The sequence below is a fragment of the Misgurnus anguillicaudatus genome, chromosome 21 (assembly GCF_027580225.2).
Source record: "Misgurnus anguillicaudatus chromosome 21, ASM2758022v2, whole genome shotgun sequence".
Lineage (NCBI taxonomy): Eukaryota > Metazoa > Chordata > Actinopteri > Cypriniformes > Cobitidae > Misgurnus > Misgurnus anguillicaudatus.
This window is the reverse complement of record NC_073357.2, coordinates 18,693,032-18,716,432: the sequence shown is the minus strand read 5'-3', so window position 1 is coordinate 18,716,432 and position 23,401 is coordinate 18,693,032. Positions and strand designations below refer to the sequence as shown.

The 23,401-nt window shown below is 40.5% G+C and overlaps 1 protein-coding gene across 1 annotated transcript; it reads left to right on the top strand.

Moving 5' to 3' along the window:
- The first annotated feature begins 8,163 nt into the window (after positions 1 to 8,163).
- LOC129434357 (uncharacterized) lies at positions 8,164 to 11,716 on the top strand. Its single transcript, XM_055193289.2, has 2 exons — positions 8,164 to 11,012; positions 11,100 to 11,716. The coding sequence occupies exon 1, from the start codon at positions 8,177 to 8,179 to the stop codon at positions 10,598 to 10,600; it is 2,424 nt and encodes an 807-aa protein (XP_055049264.2). The 5' UTR covers positions 8,164 to 8,176; the 3' UTR covers positions 10,601 to 11,012; positions 11,100 to 11,716.
- Positions 11,717 to 23,401: the final 11,685 nt, after the last annotated feature.

Below are 23,401 nucleotides of genomic sequence, written 5' to 3'. Positions count from 1 at the left end.
TTTTTGTAAATGGATCATCTATTCCAGCGTTCTCAGCCAATTCATTTGACAAGTCAGTCAAACCTTCTAATGCCCTGGTAATGCTCCCATCAGGGGCAGTATTATCAAAAATAAATTTTCAGCATCCATCATCTATAATTTTTTAAAACACCCCCCTTTTCAGCCAACCACATATCTAATGCCAGCCTGTTTTGTTGTGCCATCAGTTACGTTAGTCCCAATTGTGCAGTTATCCCTTAACGTAATACAATTCATTTATCCAATCCACATTTTTATTGAGGGTTGACCACCAGAAAATGATTTACTCAAAACTTGCAACAATTTGATTTCTCGCTTTTTATTCATCTGGCACCCCCCTTGGAACCCCTATGGCATCTATATACACTCTATTATAATAAGATCCACCAGGCAGATATCTTTTATGTCTGTTAATACTCTTAACACTTATTTTATCATATATGCTCCCAAAATCAGGTAATGAAAACATTTGAAAATGCATTATTAATTGACAAGGGTACAGGTTCCCTTCTAATTTACTCTCAAATTTGGCCTTAATTTAATGTCAACACACATTCACCATACGTCTGCCCTTTCTGTGGTCTGGCCTATAAACCAGTTTGCCTTGTATCCCTCTTTATCTTTTGTAACATCAATTTCTCTTTGGCACCACCCATCTGTAAAATGTTTAACATATTCATTTCCAAAGGTTCTCTTAAAACATGTATAATTACTCTTATAAGCCTGTACTTGGTGGGAAAAACATTTTCATTATTAGAAACAAATAAACAACATTCATGCAATCTTCATCCTCCATATCCTTAAATACTATAATCATACATTACCAATTCATTGTGATCTCCAAATCCAGTTTCTATGGTTCATCACATCACTATCTTAACAGCAATTGGGCTCATATGGTCCTTCTCGTCTGGGTTCATCCTACTTTCGCTAGTAAACTTTAATGTACACCCCGGTTTCTACAGGAAAAGGTGTTGTAGTCTCGTCACCAGGTGTCTCTTGTGCCTGCTTTCAATCTGTAAAATAGCTTTATGTTTTCTCATTAGTTCAGCAATATATTCATTAATATATTCAATTAATTTTTTAGATCCTCCTCATGCTCCAAATTCATAAAATTTTGGTTAGCTTTAAAAATTGGTCTCCCGGTTACCATTTGATGAGGAGATAAACGTGTTTCCCTGTTAGCACTAGATCTTATGGCCATGAGCGCTATTGGTAAGGCCTAAACCCAATTTAGTTTAGTCTGTGCACAGATTTTGCCTATTTTTGATTTAAGTATACCGTTACACCTCTCAACCGCCCCTTGAGACTGTGGATGATACACTGATCCAAATTTTTGGGTTATTCCTACCCTAGCAAGTGCTTTTCTCAACAGGTTGGCCTGAAATCCTGGTCCATTATCTGACTGTAATACCTTGGGAAGCACAAATCTTACGACCACTTCCCTCTTAAGTGCTCCAGCCACTGCTTGCGCAATCTGCGTTCACTTTGGATAAGCTTCTGTCCATCTCAAAAATGTAAAACATTTTCTCCTTAATTGGGTGGATCATATCTACAAAATCCATCACTAGATGCACAAATGGTCCTTCCACACTTGGAAACAGACGCATTGGGTGTACTGCTGGTTTGACATTTCTATAAATGTCACAATTTGACAAAAAATCGCTAATTAAGTTTTGCATATTGACAAACCAAAAACCCTGTTTTCGCAAAATCTTATCTATCATCTCCCCCCTCGCGCAATGTTCACTACCATGCGCATTCATCATTACCATTTTCTCCATTCTGCATGGTATTACTAATTGTTGTTGCTCTGTTCTCCACAAACCTTTTACATTGACAACACCTCTGCTTTGCCACTCCATCTTTTCAATTTGTTACACTGTATTTTGCATGTCTCTGATTTCATCTACATTTACGTCTGCGGAAATGCTCACCTGTTCACTGTCAGTCTTTTTACCTGATCTTGTCACCACCATAGCCATAGTTTTCAGCTAACTCTGGTTTTGCCACACCTAATTTTGCTTCCTCATCTGCTTTTTCATTTCCTTTTTCAATAAATGAATCTCCTTTTGTATGCTGCACACTTAATTACATTTACTTTAGTTGTTTTTTGTATTTCCTCAAATAGTTGTGTGATCTCTTCTTAAACCAAGTCTGCTCTCAGTTTCATCTCTTTAATGCCTTCTATTATACAAACGTGTGGTATGCCTTTACTAGGCAATATAGCAACATCTGTCTGATTTTTTTCCCATGTCCTCACATTTAAATTCCCTAAATTACTTTACCCTACTGGCATATTCTGGTATTAACTCTGGTATGAACTACAACACCCCGTGGCTCCCTAAAATGCCATCATCTGCTTCACTGTGTTTTGCTATAGATAGTCAAGCATGGTTCTGTGGTGTTTTTCACAAATTTGTTTTTGCTCTTCAGAGACTACTTGTAACTGTCACTGTTATTTATTATTTTTTGTGTTTTTGTTTGTAATTTATGTTGATATATATTTGGTAAGCCGGATGAGACTTTTATTTTGAAACCTCCGCTAAGCTGCTAAATGCCAGTGAAACAAAGAACAAGCCAGAAGCATGCAAGCATGGCATGCATTGCTGATGAGTTTAAGGTCACGCTTTAAGTGATTTAAAGTGAACAGTTAAAGAAATGTTGAAGATAAGAAGGCATCAAGATAATTTCCTTTCATAGCATGCAGCCAACGAGGTAATTTTTCTGTCTGTATTTTATTGTTTATCTGTGTTATTTCACTGTTGTGTATGTTAAGTTAACATGGGATTATGTGTTTTATTAGTTTTCACGGTTTGACTTGGAGAAGATTTCATTAAAACCAGTAAAAGGAAACCACTTGTGTCTGCCTGTGCTTGAGAGGGAAATATAGTGAAAACTCGGACTGTTCATCGACATGAGTGGATGATGTAGCAAACTGAAGGACTAGCTAAGCTTAACGTGGTGGCTACGGTGCATGGAATGGTCGTCAAGGAACTAGCAGATGAGCAGAAAGCATACACTTGTAACACGTAAATTAAACACACATTGACTGAAAGAGCAACGTTTCAATTCAAAGCCACAAAGACTTGGGGCCAATCCCATTTCTCTGCCTTACCCCTTCCCCTACCACTTCGTCTTACCCCTAGCCCTTGTCCCTCAAAACCAAGTGTTAAGCGCTAGGGGTGAAAACATACCCCTATGAAATGAGACACCGCTTGGTTACGGTTACGTCATCATACATCGTCGTTTGCTGGCTGCAACATCACCAGACGCGACAAATGTTGATCACAAACTTCCAAGATGCCGAGTGCAAGTGTAAGCGAAAGTGAATCAGCCGCCGAGTTTCTTCTGGCGTCCCTGTGTGATACAGGACGGTATACGTAAAGCACGTACCGATGTCTCCAAAGCAAGTAGTGTTATGCACTGATATCAAACGAAATTCGCTGCTAACGTTAATGGAATTTAGTTAAAACTGTAGACAAGCATGCAGTCCATTCATGGCTAACGTTAGTTAGAGAAATACGTGAATGTTGTGCAAATCAGCAAATACAGGAATGTTGTGCAAATCAGCAACGTAACGTTAGCGTAGCAAACTAGCGAAATTTTAAAACATTTAAATTAAGAACATAATTCAAATATATATGAACAACTGTGTAGAGCACAAAACAAGACGTTAGTAATTTTTAAATTAATTATTAATCCGAAAATACTTACATTTATGGGACGCTCTGGACGCCATTTTTGCCGGTTGTGCAGTGTATTCTGGGTACCCCTTGGTTTCAAGTAAGCTTGCGGAAATTCTTGGTTTTAAGGGTTATCTACCACTTGCCCTTAGCCCTACCCCTTGATCAAAACGAGAATTGGGATAGCCCTTACTCTCACGTGAACGTGCAAAACTAAGGGTAGGGGTAAGGGGAAGGGGTAAGACAGAGAAATGGGATTGGCCCTTGGACACTAATAAGAGTGGGCTAAGAAAGGTGCTTTATAATAGGTTGCTGTTAAAGTTCATGTGAGTGAAAGTTGATTTAATTATAGTGATATGTGTTGTAATTGCAACTTTTCTGCTTAGCCAAAGTTTAACTTAACTGATGTTTGCCATGTAGTTTATGTTCCCATTCAATGCTATATGCCAGTTAAAGGTGTGTTTTGGTAATATTAAGTGAATGTTATTTGCCCTTTCATATGAATTCTCTAGAAGTGTTTTAAGTGAACTGATATTTTGTTTATAGATGTTCAAGTTTCTAAGTGCCTCTTTTAAAACACTTCAGTAAAATTGCATTGATAGTTACATCTTACCATAACAATTTTATTTCCAAAACATATACACTTACATTTATATTTATATCATTTATATTTAGTAGGTGGTAACAGTTAGTGCTGACATTAGCTTAGATACATTTTCTGTTTAAGTTATATTTATAGTACATTTATATTGACATTTATGCAGCTACTTTAAGAAACATTTTCAAGTATGGCTGAGTCTAGTGAGTCTACAACTCAGGTAAGGGACAGTGTTAGGGATGATACAGGTCAAGACCCTTCAGAATCTCAAGTGGGTAATGCTGAAGTCCAGCAAGAGGATGTAGAGCAGCCAAGACGTGGTGAACGAACACGTACTCTAACAGAGAAGGGTAAAGAACTGCAAGACAACAAAATCAAAGCACTTCAACGAAAGTTCAATTATATTTACAGCAAATGGAAAACACAAGTTAAATGCTCTAAACAGCCATTATCACAATCATCAGAGCCTTTATCTGATACTCTCCTTAATGATGTTATTCGTGATGTCAGACGCCTCTTTGCAGATATCCAGCGAGTGTATGAAGAACTGCGTCGTGTCTCAACTCCAGATCAAGACACACGCCGGAGAATGGACCGGTGTGCAGAGATTTCAAACTTCATTGTTTCCAGAGCCTCAAGTTGTCTGAGTGGAAATGTTCCAGAAGAAGAACAGCATGATTGGCCAGAAGCAGGTTCTCTTTGGAGCTGTACAGAAAGTGAGGTTAGTTCTGTCTCCTCAATCTTGAAAACTGCATCAGAGCAATCAAGCAAATCCTCTGTGAAACGCCAAGATGCTGCTGCTGATGCTGCCGCAAGCCAAGCTGTTCTGAAAGTGTTGCAAGAACAAGAAAGAGAGCAATTGGAAATGCAGTGCCTAGAGGCAGAAGCTAAAAGGAAGATAGCGGCCCAAGAGGCAGCAGTTGTAAAGCGCCGTCTAGAATTAGAAGCAGAAGAGGTGAAGAGAAGAATAAAGAAAGAGGAAGAGGAAGCTGAAATGAGAGCTCAACTAGAGGAAGAACATGCAGCTCTTCAAAGGGCTCTGGAGGAAAAACGGAGAAAGATAAAGCATTTGGAGGCGATGAAAGAGCTCAGTGCAGCTCAGGCAAGACTGCAGGTGTATGATCAGGGGTTGGCCATAAAGGAAGAGCCGAAAGACGTACTAAGCCATCAGTAGGTTGCAGTTTCCACAAGCCGTCTGCCCCCGTGTGTATCTCCTGTCTCACAAGCTGTGACAATCTCCTCAAATGAAAGTACAGCTGAGCTTGTTAAGCTACTGGCAGATGCTTTAAATGCCAACAGAATTCCAGTTCCTGAACCTTCAATATTCAGTGGGGATCCATTGAAGTACAGTGACTGGAAACTCTCATTTGAAACGCTCATTGACCAGAAGAATATTCCAGACAAGGACAAGATATACTATCTTCGTAGATATGTAAGTGGACAAGCTAAGACTGCACTTGATGGTTATTTCCTACTTGGAACCGAATCTGCCTATGTTGCTGCATGGAAGATTTTGGAAGAAAGATATGGTAACCCATTTACAATAGCAAAGGCATACAGAGACAAACTCCAAGCATGGCCCAAGATGGGATCTAAAGACAGCTTTGAGCTGAGAGATTTTGTGGATTTTCTCCGTAGTTGTGAGGCTGCCATGGTCCACATCCAGGCATTGCAGATCTTGAATGACTGTAATGAAAACAGAAAGATTCTCTTAAAGTTACCTGATTGGCTAACTGCAAGATGGAACAGAAAAGTCATTGAAATAGAAGAACAGAGCAGCCTGTTCCCCTCCTTCAGCCAGTTTGTGAAGTTTCTGACTAAAGAAGTGAAAATTGCCTGTAATCCAGTTACATCATTGCAATCACTAAAGCAAGGTGAAACTGATATGCCAAAATACCAAAGACGTCAAAATGTTAAAGCAAAGGCACTGATTACAAGTTCAAATGAAGAGACTGTCAAAACATGCATTTTCTGTAAGAAGTTTGGGCATGCATTGTACAAATGCAGGAAGTTTGTGGAGAACCCAGTCACTGACAGAGTGAAATTTGTTCAAGCTGAAAGGCTATGCTTTGGTTGTCTTAAGTCTGGTCACTTCTCGAAGAGTTGCAACAGTAGAAATGTTTGTGACATGTGCCACAAGCGGCATCCTACTTGTTTGCATGAGGAGAGAAACAAGGAAGAACAAAGACTACCACGAACCAAACAAAATCCAAGTCAAGAGAAATCAAGTTCAGCTCAAGAAAAGAACAAAGAAAGGCCTCAAGCAACACAACATAAAGAAATAATCACAGTTGCCACTTCAAATCGAGTAATCCTTGATGAAGCTAATACACAGACCTCTGCAATAATTCCTGTTTGGCTTTCATCTGCAACGCAACCAGCCCAAGAGCTCCTTGTATATGCTCTCTTGGATTCTCAAAGCGACACAACGTTTGTTTTAAGTGAAGTAGCTGAAGCTTTGGAGGCTAGCAAAGAGCAAGTTAATTTAAAACTCTCTACTATGACCTCAAGAACTACAATAGTGAGTTCTCAAAAATTGAGCAACTTGCAAGTCCGTGGCTTTTATTCTGGTAAGAAGATCTCTTTACCACCAACATATACACGTGAATTTATCCCTGTTAACAGAACTCACATACCAACTGATGAAACTGCGAAGGCTTGGTCCCATTTAGAGCACCTCCAAGAAAAAGTAGCACCTTTGCAAGATTGTGAAGTAGGTCTACTTATTGGTTACAACTGCTCACAAGCCCTATTGCCACGAGAAGTTGTGTCTGGCAAGGAAAATCAACCTTATGCACAGCGCACGGATCTTGGATGGAGTATTGTTGGCCATGGGAATCCCTGTGTAGATTATGGAGATGCCTTCGGAATCAGCCATCGGATAGTAGTGAAACAAGTGACTCCAGGTGTTGAGCCCTCTGTCAATCTTAAAACAGAAGTATGCTATGTGAATAGATCCAAAGTTAAAGAAATTTCCCCTTTAGACATCATAAAGGTCCTCGAATCAGATTTCTCAGAAAGAGCTGGAGAAGAGGATCCTGTGTCTCAGGATGACATCAAGTTCCTGTCAAAGATGAGAGAAGGCATAACACAAAAAGATAATGGACATTATGAAATGCCATTACCGTTTAAAAAGGAAAGACCAAAACTACCAAACAATAAGATATGTGCAATACATCGCTTAAATTGTCTTGAAAGGAGGCTAAAAAGGAATGAAACATACTACAAAGACTATGTCAACTTTATGGATGACATCATTTCACGTGGTGACGCAGAGAAGGTCCCTGAGGAAGAAATTGACAACAGTCCGGTTTGGTATATTCCACACCATGGAGTTTATCATCCACAAAAACCTGGAAAAATATGTGTAGTATTTGACTGTTTTGCCAAATTTCAAGAAACATCTCTCAATGACCATTTGCTCACTGGACCTGACCTGACAAATACATTGGTGGGTGTCCTGTGCAGATTCAGAAAAGGACCCATAGCGGTGATGTGTGACATCGAAAGGATGTTTCATCAGTTTCATGTGAAAAGCGAAGACCAAGATTACTTACGATTTCTTTGGTGGGAGAATGGCAATTTGGAAACCACGCCATCAGTTTACAGAATGAAAGTCCACCTGTTTGGAGCGTCTTCATCTCCAGGCTGTGCCAACTTTGGCCTGAAACATCTGGCAACACAAGGGCAAGATCAATACAGCAAAGATACAATACGCTTCATACAAAGAAATTTTTATGTAGATGATGGTCTGGCAAGTGTCCAAACTGAGGAGGAAGCCATCCAGCTTGTTAAAGAATCAAGAGAACTTTGTTATACTGGCAAATTAAAACTCCATAAGTTCATTTCCAAAGCCACAAACAAAGATCAAGATATGGCCTTAAGCCAACCCCACATGGAGAGAGCGCTTGGAGTAGAGTGGTGCATCACATGTGACTCATTCAAGTTCAGAGTTCAAGTAAAGTGTAATCCATTAATAAGAAGAGGTGTGCTCTCTACTGTTGCCTCGATATACGATCCATTAGGATTCATGGCACCTTTCGTCCTTATAGGGAAACAAATACTCCAGCAGATGTGCAGAGAGAAGATCGGCTGGGATGAGGAACTTCCAGAAAGTTTAAGACCTCAGTGGGAGTCCTGGATCAGAGACCTACCCAATCTAGCTGAGATGGAAATTAAAAGATCCTACCTACCTTCAAGTTTTGGCAACATCAAAGGATATGAGCTTCATCATTTCTCCGATGCGAGTGTGTCTGGATATGGTGAGTGCACTTACCTGCGAGCTGTTAGTGAATCTAATAGTGTTCATTGCTGTCTAGTAATGGGAAAAGCAAGAGTTTCGCCAACAAAGGTTACAACAATACCAAGACTGGAACTCTCTGCAGCAGTAGTTGCAGTCAAAACCAGTGATATGCTCCGTAATGAACTGGAAATACAAGATCTCCAAGAATATTTTTGGACTGATTCAACAGTCGTTCTTGGCTACATAAATAACGACGCCAAGAGATTTCAAGTGTTTGTAGCTAACCGGATACAAAGAATCAAATCAAGCACAAAGTCTGAACAATGGGCTTATGTTGCATCTGAGGATAACCCAGCAGACCATGCCTCTCGAGGGTTAACTGCAAAGCAACTGAAGACTTCCAATTGGTTCTCTGGACCAAAGTTTCTGTGGCAAAAGGAACTACCTGAAAGAAAGTGCAAGGTGGGAGAAGTTACGGAAGATGATCCTGAACTCCGCAAGGCTATGGTGTTAACCACTAAGGCAAAGGAGGAAAGATCATTAGTGAACCGCTTTGAAAAGTTTTCCGATTGGTCAAGGGTAGTACAAGCAGTTGCTAGGTTGAAACGACGAGTCAAGGAACATGGAGGTGTGAAGCAAAGAACCAACGAAAGCACAAGTTTGGAAGAAAGGAAAAGGGCAGAGATTGTGATCATTAAGTTAGTTCAAGAAGAAGCATTCTCAGATGAGATAAAGAGCTTGAAAGCAAGGAATATGGTTGTCAAGTCCAAATATATCTCACTATTTAAGTTAAGTCCAATTTTGGATGAAGAAGGTATCTTAAGAGTGGGAGGACGTCTAAGCCAAGCCTCGTTACACCCAAATGTCAAGCATCCAGCGATACTTCCCAGAAACAGTCACATATCATCCTTACTTATCAAGCACTTTCATGAAAAGGTTCAACACCAGGGACGTGGAATGACAGTAAATGAACTGCGAGCTAATGGATGGTGGATTCTAGGATGCAGCAGTGCAGTATTGTCACACATTTTCAAATGTGTCAAGTGCCGAAAATACAGAAGACGACCTGAAGAACAAAAAATGGGTAACTTACCTCAAGACAGAATGGAAACGACTCCACCATTCACTTACACCGGCATAGACTGTTTTGGTCCTATCCATGTCAAAGAAGGAAGAAAAGATGTTAAAAGATATGGTCTCTTACTTACCTGTCTATGTTCAAGAGCCATACACAAAGAAATGCTAGATGATATGACAACTGATGCATTTATCAATTCCTTAAGAGCGTTTATTGCCATAAGAGGAAATGTTCGACAGCTACGAAGCGATCAAGGAACCAATTTTATTGGTGCAAGGAGAGAGTTTGCAGAACTCATGAAAGAAATGGATGAAGAAAGAGTGAAGGCTCTAGGATGTGAATTTCTAATGAATCCTCCAGCGGCAAGTCATATGGGCGGCGTCTGGGAGAGACAAATTAGAACTATAAGGAGTGTTCTTACTGCAATTCTCGACCAGTCAGCACAAAGACTTGACAGCTCCTCTTTAAGAACATTCTTATATGAGGTAATGGCAATTGTCAACAGCAGACCACTTACCGCTGAACTTTTGAATGACCCATCTGCACCTGAACCTTTAACTCCAAACCATATTCTTACAATGAAGTCCACTATCATACTTCCTCCACCTGGACAGTTTGTGAGAGAAGATTTGTATCTTCGAAAGAGGTGGCGTCGAGTTCAATATTTGGCCGATGAGTTTTGGATTCGATGGAAAAAGGAATATTTGTTAAGTTTACAACAAAGACAAAAGTGGCAGAAAAATAGAAGAAACCTGAAAGTCAATGACCTTGTACTTTTACAAGATGATCACGCACCACGCAATGAATGGAAGCTGGCCAGAATAACAGAAGTTTATCCAGGGTCAGATGATAGGGTGAGAAAGGTCAAATTGTTGGTTAGTGACACCTCATTTGATAATAAAGGTAAATCCACAACAAACACAGTGTTTCTTGAAAGACCTGTACATAAACTTGTTACTTTGCTTGAAGCAGAATAATGTTTAATATTTAACTTGACTTTTTATACTGAATGGTTGATAACAGGAATTGTTTCATTGAATGTTTAAAGTGTTCAATTGCGATAATTGTTGTGTTTAGAGAAATCCCACATTAAGATTGGTGTGATTTGGTGGGAGTGTAACTGTCACTGTTATTTATTATTTTTTGTGTTTTTGTTTGTAATTTATGTTGATATATATTTGGTAAGCCGGATGAGACTTTTATTTTGAAACCTCCGCTAAGCTGCTAAATGCCAGTGAAACAAAGAACAAGCCAGAAGCATGCAAGCATGGCATGCATTGCTGATGAGTTTAAGGTCACGCTTTAAGTGATTTAAAGTGAACAGTTTAAGAAATGTTGAAGATAAGAAGGCATCAAGACAATTTCCTTTCATAGTATGCAGCCAACGAGGTAATTTTTCTGTCTGTATTTATTGTTTATCTGTGTTATTTCACTGTTGTGTATGTTAAGTTAACATGGGATTATGTGTTTTATTAGTTTTCACGGTTTGACTTGGAGAAGATTTCATTAAAACCAGTAAAAGGAAACCACTTGTGTCTGCCTGTGCTTGAGAGGGAACTATACTACTCTTTTTAGGTATTATACACTGGCTTTAGTCAATATCAGCTTTTATTTTGATACTTTTATCTGTATATCTGCTCAAAATTTGTTCTGTTAATTTCTCAAACCCCTCTCTGTTGTTGTGTGCTATCAAAATATCATCTACATATTGCAATTACCTGCTCCTTTGTGTTGCTATCCTGTAAAATGATTTGCTTCTAATGTATACCTGTCTCAGTCATTTCTAATGGAATTAGATACCTGCCAAGCTACCTATCCAATATACTTCTGGTCTAATTAAAGGGGTTAGTTCCTGTTTAGTTATTTTGGTTAGACGCTGCAATGTTAATCCCTGTGGTGTGGTTTTGATAGTAGCATCTAATTTACACAAAATGTCCCTTCCAATTAATGTGATTGGAACCTGAGGTGCCATCAGAAATGGATTTACAACAGTTTTTCCTTCTATCTGAACCATAATTGGTTCTGACAGACACATTTCCATAGGTTTTCCAGAAAATCCCATTGTTCTAACAGATGATTGTGATGCAACAACCCCAGGTACCAATTTTGGATCAATTGAGCTGCATTTAGCCCCAGTGTCAATTAAACATTACATTTTTACTCGATTAATTATGCATGTTAATTTAGGTTCTTCCCAATCATTTTCGGATAATGCTACCTGTTGGTTAATGGGACCCTCCGAACACCCCTATTGCTTCCATGGGTTTGTTGGACAGTCACTCCTATCATGAGTATTCTCACCACATCCCCAGCAAACATTGTTTTGCCCAAAATATGTACCCATATCAGCGGATGTCCTGTTCTGAAAATATCCCCTTCTTTACCCCTTTGCCATCTTCAAAAACTAATTCCTCTACTCTCTCCACTAGGTGCCATTACATTCACAACTACTGGTTGAAACAGGGCTGCGCCCTGGGGGTGCTGCCATGGGTTCAGATTTTGGGTTTGATCCGCAGCTTGTTTTTGCAGATCAGCTACCTGTTCATACTTGTTAGGCGGGTGTGTTGCGACCATTTCGCCCTGAGAGTGGCTCGCTGACTCATATGACCCTGCCCATCCCACTACATAGGTTCCCCTGGGGTCCTTACTAATGTCTTTGTGTCTTTTCTTTTCCTCCAGACTAACTTGAGCCAGCTTTCGTTCAGTTTCTTTAGCTTGTTGCTCTAAGTCTCTTTCGTATTTCTGATGTTTGGAAGCATGGTGTTTCAGGGTCTCCACCCACTGGCCGTGTGGCATTGCATCTAGCCCTGGGGTGTCACTCAGTTTGTTTTGCACAGACACTGGCAGTGCGTCCAGCAGTTCCTTTCTGAAAAGTCTTGTTTCAAAGTCTCTTGGGTCAGTAGGATCTTTTCTCAGCCCCTGCCCTCTCCAAGTTTGCATGTTTTTAGCAATCCACAGTGCACAGTCCTCCTGACCAAGTGCAGCGGGGGTCAGTTTGGTGCTGTCAAACTTGACAGGAAACTCAGTTCTCAAGGCACCCCAAAATCTGCCTCTGTAATAGTCAAGAACCTGACCGTCAAAATCAGACGAAACCACACTCTGTCCCATACCTGCTAACCACAACACATCCTCCATTTCTCTTAAACTAGTAATTTTTGCCAGTAATGCTTTTATGTCACCCACCGCCAATCTTGTACCTTGTGTTTCTCTCTCCAACGCACCAATCCAGGGACCAGCACCGTCTCTTAAACTTGGCAACAAATTTATTACAGTCTCTAAATCCCTATGAGCCCATGGAACATACACAGCTGTTTTCCCTTCAATACGTAATGGAAATACACTCACACCTGGCTCATTCATTCCACCTCTAGGGGTGCTTTTCAATAATGGGGATCTGTCCTCTATTGGGTCAAAGTCTAAAGCTAATGTATCCCTATACTCCAAATCTCTGTTAAATATCCTGCACTGTCCTAACCTTTTGTTGTTTAAGCACCCTTTCTTTTGCTTTCTCTCTATCCTGCCTTTCTTGCTCCAAAATCATCCTTTCTTCCTCTTGTAATCTTTTACCCAGCTCTCTGTTCTGCGATAGCCCTGCTAAACCCAAAAACTTCACCTCTTTTTAATTAATTCTGTTATTTCCTTTGCTTTCTGTTCAATTAGTCGATCCAGATGTTCTAGCTGAGTCCTGGTATACTGACTAGCTCCTCCTGCTGCCTGACTTTGTTCACTGATTGATTCTTCCTTTCCTCTATTCATCTCATCATAAAGTTCCAAATTTCCCTCAACTTCTAATTGCCCTTTAAGCTGCATAGTTCCTTTAATAACTGGATACAGTGTGCTAGCATTTGGTGAAGCAACAGGGGTGGTTGGGGCTGGAGTGAGAGCAGTGAAGGGAGGGTGACTTTCAGAGAGAGTGGTGAAGGGAGGGGTGATTGTGTTCGTGGTAGAGGGAGGGCATGGATTGAGGGAGGCCTTGGCAGTGTGCGGTGCATAGGGCGGTGGCTTAACTGTTGTAGTTATCACAGGTAATTGGTTTGCAGTGTCTAATGGCTGTTCTAGCAATCTTGTCTTTTCTATTCTTTCGTTTTGCTTTGCCAGCTCTTAAGCTCTGACCTCTTCTCTATCAGCCATCACTCTTTCAGCTTCATTAGGTAGGTAGGTAGGTAGGTAAACTTTATTGTCCCCCGTGGAGGAAATTTGTCTTGGGCCAACACCCATGCTGCAGCCGTACAGTACACACATTAGACAGAAACATTAAATACACAGAATACATAAAAAACATAAAATTACCTCTCTATACTTCCCCTATTTAACAACCGTACAGACTCTGGGATAAAAGAGTTTCTAAACCTATTTAATCTGCAGCGAGGAACTCTGAACCTCCTGCCAGAAGGCAATAACTCATACTCTACGTTTAAGACATGTGAAAAATCAGAAACAATCCTCTCAGCGTGTTTTACAGTGGCATGTTCATATATAGTCTGCAGTGGTGTCAAATCTTTTACTCCAATAATTTTCCAGGCCGTATGTATCATCCGTATCATTTTTGACCTCAACTGCACAGATAGATTTCCAAATCATACTGTGATACAGTATCTGATCAAACTCTCAATTACTGCCTGGTAAAAAATTACCATAAATTTTTGATCCACCCCATGAACTCTCAAACGACGTAAAAAATGCAGTCTTTGTTGTATCTTACTACAAAGATTATCAACATGGATATGCCATGTAAGAGAGTCATCAAGAAAGACACCAAGATACTTATATGATGAGACCTGTGTTACATTTTGATTACGGATGCTCAGTGGCGTATGATCACCCACTCCTCTAGGATCAAACACCATTTCCTTTGTCTTACCTACGTTTAGAGCTAAATGGTTATTATCACACCAGTTCTCAAATCTTGTAATCTCAGAAAAATATTCAGACAGGTCTTCATCCTTTGTCAATAACCCTAGGATTGCAGTATCATCTGAGAATTTGATTATGTAGTTATTAGGGTAGCACCTTCTGCACTCATCCGTATACAGAGTGAACAGCACCGGTGAGCTAACACAACCCTGAGGGGCTCCTGTACTCAGAGTTCTAACTTCAGAGAGTGTCCCATTGACACTAACCTGCTGCCTACGGTTGGTTAAAAAAGAGTGGTACCATTTAATAATACGAGGGTGAACTTTAAGATCCATTAACCTCTTAATTAAAAGATGCGGCTGCAACATATTAAAAGCTGAACTAAAATCTAATAGTAAAAGCCGTGCATATGAGCTAGTATCCTCTAGATGCCTATTTATAAAATGTGTAATGGCTACAGCAGCATCATCAGTACTCCTATTACTCCTATATGCAAATTGAAATGGATCCAAAACACTACTAACCTCTGTTTTTACATGATTAATCATGATTTTCTCAAGACACTTCATCACTATCGAAGTCAAAGCCACTGGACGAAAGTCGTTATTCTCCTTACAACTGGCCTTTTTAGGAACAGGAATAATAACAGAGCTCTTCCAGATAGAGGGGACTGTATGCGTGTCTACAGACTTCTGGTAGATGGGACACCAGGCCTCTGCTAATTCAGTGCTACACGATTGCAGTAACCGCCCAGAAATACCATCCAGCCCAGAAGCCTTGCCAGAACAAACATGTGAGAATAATCTCTCCACCATGTACTGATCAATAATTATTTCAGAACAGCCCAGCCCAGATAAATCTTCCAGTGCATTTTCCTGTTCCTGTGTAAAGTCTTTTTCTTCAAACCTACAATAAAAAGTGTTTAACTCATTAGCCTTTGCACTCTCATCCATGACATTGATCAATTTTTTTACTGGAGCCATATTTGTCATAATTTTCATGGAATCCCATATTTTCCTCGTATTCATTTCCGAACAGTGCCTTTCAAATTTCTCTCTCTCTCCTTCCTCCTAGCTGCTCTAAGTTTATGGTTAAGTTCCTTCTGTACATCCTTCATAGCTACCCAGTCCCCTCTCCTGAATGCATTTACTATACACTCTTTAATATCCTTAGAAATATAAGATTTATTATTTGGGTACATAGTTATTGTTTTTTGTTCTAACACGGTGTCTTTACAGAAATGTATATAGTCTGTGATAGTCTCTGCAGCCTCCTCCAAATCCAAACTATGAAAAAGGTCCCAACTGGTACTGGAAAAGCACCCCTTTAAAGTTTCGATTCCATCATTGTTCCAAACATACACAGTTTTAGTTTGTGGTTTACTGCTTTTAAGCAGAGACTTGTATGTTGGAATTAAATAGACAGCATTATGATCAGAGGAGCCTAATGGCGGTTTAACCCTAGCTGTATAAGCATTCTTAACATTTCCATAACATTTATCCAATATGTTTTTGCCTCTAGTGTTACAGTTCACATATTGATAAAATCCAGGCAACACAGTTCCAAGCGCACAATGATTAAAATCTCCTAAGATAAGACAAGGTGCTTCAGGAGTGCGTTGTAGATGTTTGTGCACACAATCTGCAATAGATTTAGCGGCATTTGCAGCATTTCCACTAGGTGGAATATAAACAGTACACAATAAAATATTCCCAAATTCACGTGGAAGATAAAAGGGCCTCAGACTTAAGCATAGTAGTTCGATATCGGGATTACAAACCCGCTCTCTCACAGAGAATTGTGAGCACCACTTTTGGTTAATATAAACACAAAGTCCCCCGCCCTTAGTCTTGCCTGAGTTGTCGTTTCTGTCCGCCCGCACCAGAGAAAAGTCTTCGAGTGCAACCAACGAGTCAGGCACATCCTCTCGTAACCACGTCTCGGTGAACACAAGCAGGCATGAATCCCGATACTCGTATCGCACTCTGGTGTTAACTCTGAGCTCCTCAACTTTACTTCTCAGGGAGCGAGTGTTACAAAGAAGCAGTGAGGGCAGTGGTGGTCTTTCTGCCCTTCTCCGTACTCTCTGCCGCACACCGCCCCGCTTCCCCCTCTTCCGTATCCGTGACCGTGACCGACGACTCTCCACCCATGCTGTCACCTGTAGGTCCCTCGGTAACTGGGGGATGTTTGTATGGCTAGTAGGCCGGAACAGTAATAGTTGGTCTCGGGTATAGCGTAAAACCGCCTCCGACACGAAGTCCTGATTCCCCTGCATAGCTTTGCATGTAATCATCCATACAGTCAAAATCAGCAACAAGTCTCTTAATAAAAACAACATCGTGTGACCTCTGATCCGCGTTTAGCGCAATGCTGTAAAACCAAACAAATACATAAATAAAAAGGATAAAACGAAGCACTTAAACACTTAAAACAACAAATACAAAGCAGCACGAGGTAGCCCGGGTCGCAACAGAGCAGCGCCACACGGTTGATCTCTTCTGAGTGTGTTACCTAGTTACTCCAGCAACATCTAGCTTTTTCCCATAATTCCATTCCATCTAACAAAGCTTTCCTCCTTTCTTTCCATCCTTCTTTGCTTTCAACTCCTGATTAGCTATGTAATTAGTCATCCAAATTTTCATACTCTTTGTTTTTTCTTTATTCCATGTTCCCTGTTCTGGCCAGTGAAAGGGAGGCTGCTCTCCTTTCTTATATTTGTTACTTCTGGTATACCATTTTAGATCATTACACCACTTAGCCAATGCTTTACCATCAAAGCCTTTGTCTTGTAAGTTACACCATTCCACCGGGGCCACAGTGATAGTACGCTCTAATTCTTTTGTTGCTGGTTCCATGTTACACTGAATAGTTGTTTGCTTTATTTATTTAACAATAATTCAATGCACTTCTCTGCACTATAAAATGTTCCAGTCAGGCGACTGGAATAAATCACAAAGGGTCCCACAAGTATGTAAATGATCTCCTCTTCACCAATCACTTTATCTGTCACACAACCACTTTTAAGATTTGATTCAAATTTAAACTTAGCACTTACAATGCTCAGTTCTCTATATCCCACAATTGTCTTTGACACATAAATCTTACAACTGGAAAAACTTCTTATCTCAGGCCAACTAAAACTAACAAAAAAGATCAATCTGATTAATTGGGCTATTTTAAATGTACACGTAACTGTATTGATCTCAGAGTCTTCTGTTTTAATTATTAAACTTCCTTCTGTTAACTTTTCTTTTGTTAAATCAAATACACTCAATAATGACTTTTCAATATTAGATAAAGATTTCAGGTTCCACCAAAATTCAATGTTTTCAGTAACATCTAACATTCAATCACGGACAATATTTTTCACACAGGATAACTCTTACCCCTAACTTTCAAAATCTAAATTTTCATATGAGTTTAATAAGATGCAGAAATCCTTTTTTTTGGGACGTTTTTTTTAAACTATTCACTTATGGTAAGTCCTTACCATGCAACAATTAATAAGCACTTTCTTAACTTTAAGTTGGACAGAAGCTTTTCCCTTGTCTCTCCCGAGTTTATTTGATAGAGTAATTTATAGTATCATAGTTCATCGATAAATTACCCTTAAACACTGTGTTCAACTCAAAGAATACTTTATAGTATCACAGTTCATCGATAAAGCACCCTTAAACACATGTGTCCATATCAGTGAGCTCTCTATAGTATCACAGTTCATCGATAGAGGCACTCATAAACACTCACTCAAGCAACCCACTGGTTTTTCCCGCACTCCAGTCTCTCTCGCTCACCCTCGTCTGCACGTTCTAAGCACCTTGGTACCCAAACTATGCAAACTCTTCATATTTGTTTCATAGAGCAATTTATAGTATCAAAGTTCATCGATAAATTACTCTCAAATACTCATTTAAGCAACCCTCTGGTTCTCCCTCAACAAAATTCTCTCTCTTATCTCACTTTTGTTTCGTAACTTAACCAGTTACATCAAAAAACAACTAACAGTCAAACCCACTGGTTTTCTTTCCTTTAAAAAGATATATCCGTACTCATCTCAGATAATCTATTTAAATCAGCCCACTGGCTTTACAAAATTTAGTTTCAAAATTTATATTTTAGTTTGAGTCCATAAAATCAGCAAAATTTAGTATAATTAAATGCCCTCTTGGCTATTAACAGTCAACGCCCTCTTGGCTATGTTAATATTAATTTCCATCAACTGTTTCACAGCTGGGTCCTCTTGACCCTCAGATAAGAGTACACCTACTCAGAAGACCAGGTTTCCCTATTAGAGATAATTTATCTTGTAATATCATCCACAAGTGCCTTCTCATTAATCGCAATACTAGTTAGTTTATGAGTTACAGAGAGAATTCAGGAATTCAAATGAAAACGCCGGGCTGTCTGTGTTTTCCAAACAGAGTCAAAAATCTCATCAATGCAGGTGAAAAAATGCTATAACGCTTTGCTTACCTTAATTTAAGAAGCAAGCGGCTGGCCAGCCTTAGCAGTTTAACACCCACAAAGAAGAAACAATCGACTCAGGATGGAGAACATCTCCCCCCGACCATGAACGGCCTCTGAACGATCCCACTCGGTTGTCCAATGTTCTCTCTTGTAACCCTGCTCGCAGCGCCAATAATGTCGTGGATTTTTTTCAGGAGAATCAGAGACGGTTGAGATGCAAAATTCTCTTCAAAGTATTTTATTAAAGAATTGTGTCAGACAGCTTGAAACACAATACTGGTCATAGGGTGTATACACCTGCATTGGTAAAATGATGATGACAATGACCCCGTTCTGAGTTTTTCAGTATATTATATAGTGGTCCAGTAGTCCTGCCTTTCTTTCACTCTGTACTGTCCCAATGCCCAGCACTCAAAACCTTCAGGCCCCTTAGCTCCTTCTCATAACTCATGACAACTTGGTGATGCTGTGGCTTTATCTCTATAACATTCCAAGCTGGTACATAAATCCTTCCATGGGTGGTAAAACTCAGTGTCTTTGTTCTCTAACACATCATACAACTATTTGCTATTCTTACCATGGACACCCTTATCTCCTCCAGGCCCAGCTGTGGAACAACACATTCCTATGCAAGCAACAGAGAGACAACTTAAAGCTTAATTCATGTAGACCTTAACCATGAAACACATAAAAAACATCCCATATAAAACATTTATACTAATCTGTAAGACAAAACACTCAAAATTTCTCTACCATAAGACGTGTGCTTTCCAGGGCTTTCCAACGAGTCCAAGCTCGCGGTTGTAGCACGTTTGTTGGCGGAGCTACGGGCATTGAAATTTGTGAAAAAGCATGTATTTAGAGCTCGTTTTCTTGGCCGGTGAAGGTCATAGAGACTTGTATGTGGGTTCGTTGGAAAGGTATGTTCCAGACTCAAGGTCGTAGCCCTTTTGGTTGCGGAGCTACGGGCATTTTTAATATTGGTGAAAAAGTCTTGGACTTGTGTTTTTTTTGTTTGAAAATTGGTGAAAAAAGCTTGTATTCAGAGCTCTGTATCTCGGCCCAGAAGGTCGGAGAGACTTGTATGTGGGTTCCTTGGAAAGGCCTGGAACAGTACTTTACAACGATTCCAGAGTCGAGGGCGTGGCTCTCTAGAAGGCGGAGCTATGGGCATTTAAATTGGGCGAAAAATGTTTAAATTCAGTTCCTGACTTTAAAACATTACCGGATTTACTTCAAACTGCTCACGCGTAAAGAGGGGGTCGGGCCATGCGTGGGAACGCATGTCTCGGGCCGGTGACATGTCGGGGGGCTAAGATAATGCTAAAGGAAAAATTGTACACAAACCCACAAACACGTTTTGCAGGCACGTGTCAGTCCTCTATCTCCGCACAGGAACAAGCTAGGCTGCCGGGACCAACGCTCCCGTCTTAATCTGGACCCCCTCTACGCGCGGCTTGAATTTGGTAACGATCGGGCGAGGTCAAAAATTTGGTCAAAAAAACACGACGGGGACCCCTGTCGTGTTTGATGAATTTTCGACCTCACCCGATCTCCACCAAATTCGAGCCACGCGTAGAGGGGGTTGAGACATGCACGGGAATGCGTGTCTCTGGGCGGTGACATGTCGTGGGGCTGAGATAATGCCCGTACACTTGCCCATTAATCCCATTCAAAAATAAAACGCGGGCTAATGGACATGTTGCACGTGCGCAAAGGTGATTTGGTCGCGTTCCTAGCATCGACCGTGATGCGGTAATGCGGTCTAAACCGCTGAGGCTCTAAAGGTAAAAACGTACACGAACCCATTATTTGTCCAATGGCAAACGTTTTGCATGCACGTGTCAGTCCTCTATCTCGGCACAGGAACGAGCTAGGCTGCCGGGACCAACGCTCCTGTCTTAATCTGGACCCCCTATACGCGTGGCTCGAATTTGATAACGATCGGGCGAGGTGGAAAATTTGATAAAAAAAACACGACAGGAGGTACCCTTTAAATTGCGCAAATCAAAAATACGGCCAGTGGTAAAGGTGTATTTCACAAAACTCCAATGCAAACTGTTTTTTTCGCATTATCAGGTCACTTGATGCAAATAAGTCCAAGCGTGCCGCACAAGCCCTGAAAAGTGAAGCCAAAATGTCTTGATCGCCCCCCAGTGACTGGTCCCAGTGTAGGTCATAAACCCCGCCTCCCCCATGTTATTCAATGGGACTTGAGACCAAGTAAACAATTTTATTACACTTCAATTATCTTTTTTCCGAAGCTGGTTTCTGTCATTTACTGTAGTTTTATCACGCTGATGTAAATTCAAGTGTTTGTTTTTAAAATAAGTTTGTTTTTAGTTAGTTATTTAATACTATAAAAATGGTTGTGTAACGTCATGATTGACAGCTGTGATATGCGCATTCTGCAAGGGCGGGGCCTTGATTTCGCGGCTTTACTTCCTGCTAGGTACTGCGTAGGACTGGTCCTAAAATCGCTACTGCGCAAAATCAAGACCCAAGAGGTCAGCGCCGAATGTGGACACTGGCGGCTTCACTTTTCACCAATGGAAGAGAGCGAACGGACGTCGTCCAACTGTAGGTTCACACCAGCCGCGTATGAGGCGTCAAATTCGCATCTACTGCGTCTATTTGACACTTCAACATTTTGAGTTTACTCGCTTCATTCGTGCGTGAAAGCCGTGCTTGAAATTCTAGTCATCGAGACATTCACGCGGAAATTTGCGTCGTGGGAAGGGCTTCTGCGACTCTGCTCGCTTCCTGTAGTCACAACTAGAGCAGGCTCCTGATTGATTAATGCGGCGTGTTTTTCCGCCAAAGTTTCACATTTTTCAACTCGCAGGTTTCTTTTGGCAACGCTCAATTCGCGAATAAAGCGGAATCGCATCTACCGCGCCGCGCTAAACGGCTCATTCGCCGCCGCGAGACCTCCAGACGCACGTCAACGCGTCTTCACATTGACTTAACATTGAAATCACTCGCTCTTGACGCCTCTATCTCGGCAGGTGTGCAGTGTTAATTTTGTTAACGAAGACGATGACGAAAAATATTCGTCAACGAACATTTTTTCACGGACGAAAACTAAATAAAAACTAAATAAAAGTCAGATATGATGACGTAGACTGTAACGAAATATAACTGACACTTTAGTCAACGAATAAAAATAAGACGAAAATGTTAGGGAGGGACGAATGGACAAGAGATCCAATCAGAGCTACTCATTTTGTGGAACAAGTTGGGAAGAAATCCAATCAGAGCGAATCTTTGAGGGTAGGTTGATCTACGCAGGCAGCAGTCGTTAGAGCCATTTTAAAAACCCGCGTCAAAGTTCGTTTTCACAACAGGTTGTTTACATTATATTTAGTTGTAGCTACAGTCTTAGTTACCCAGCTTTAACTGATTTTAGTTGACTTCGCTCGTTGGCAACACGCTAACGTTTTGTGGTGCACCTGGTCCGAAGACATGTCTCATTAACAACAAAAATGTCAGAGCTACCGTCTAATCTGGTCACACTTCAAATATGACAAGACGACAGCCTGTAAAGACGACTCATCCAGAAATACATGCGAAGGTAAGCATACACGCTATCAGATAAACCACCGTGTTTTCGGTAAACTTGGAATAACATAGAAACTAAAGGAATACACCTCTGAACTGTATTGATTGTATTGGGTTGTCTGAATTAATACTGAGTATAAATATTCAGTGTCCTCAAATTTAATGAAATGTGTAACGTTACTATTATAGTAGATATTGTGAGAGTGTGGTTTTACATGACTGGACAAAGTGCGTGCGTAAGTGCGTGTGTGTGTCTCTGTCTGTGTGTCTGCGTGCGTGTGTGTCTGTGTGTGCATGTCATTTAGGGAGAATGCATATCTTTTTCAGGGACCAAGTATATTTTTTAGGTAGAGCGGGCCTTATGCTTGTTTTATGTGATATTATCTTTTGTGAAAAAGCCACGGTCAGTGTTTTGGCATTAAGAATATAATAATAATAAGTGTTTTCTATAATAACCATTAAATCTGTGTCTGTATTGCATATTCAAACATTAATACCATTCCATAACAGACTAAAAAACATAAGACTAGACTTAGACTAAAACTCTTATGATATTTCGTCGACTAAAACTAGACTAAGACTAAAAGATTTCAGATGACTAAAATAAGACTAAAACTAAATGGTGTGTTATTCAAAAGACTAAGACTAATGCTGAGTTTACACCAAACACGTTTTGGGCGTCAAAATCGCGTCTAACTCGCCTAGTTTGCCGCTTGAACACTTTGAATGCATTCGCGTGTGTAGAGCGGAGCAGACACGCGGAAAAAGCAAGCATTTAAAGCGCGTCCGAGGCAAAATCTGCTTCTTGTGGGAGGGGCAACTGCTGTGCGAGTGTCTATATGCAAGATGACTGATGTTGATTGTGCATTTATCAAGACAGTTACCGGTTTGTA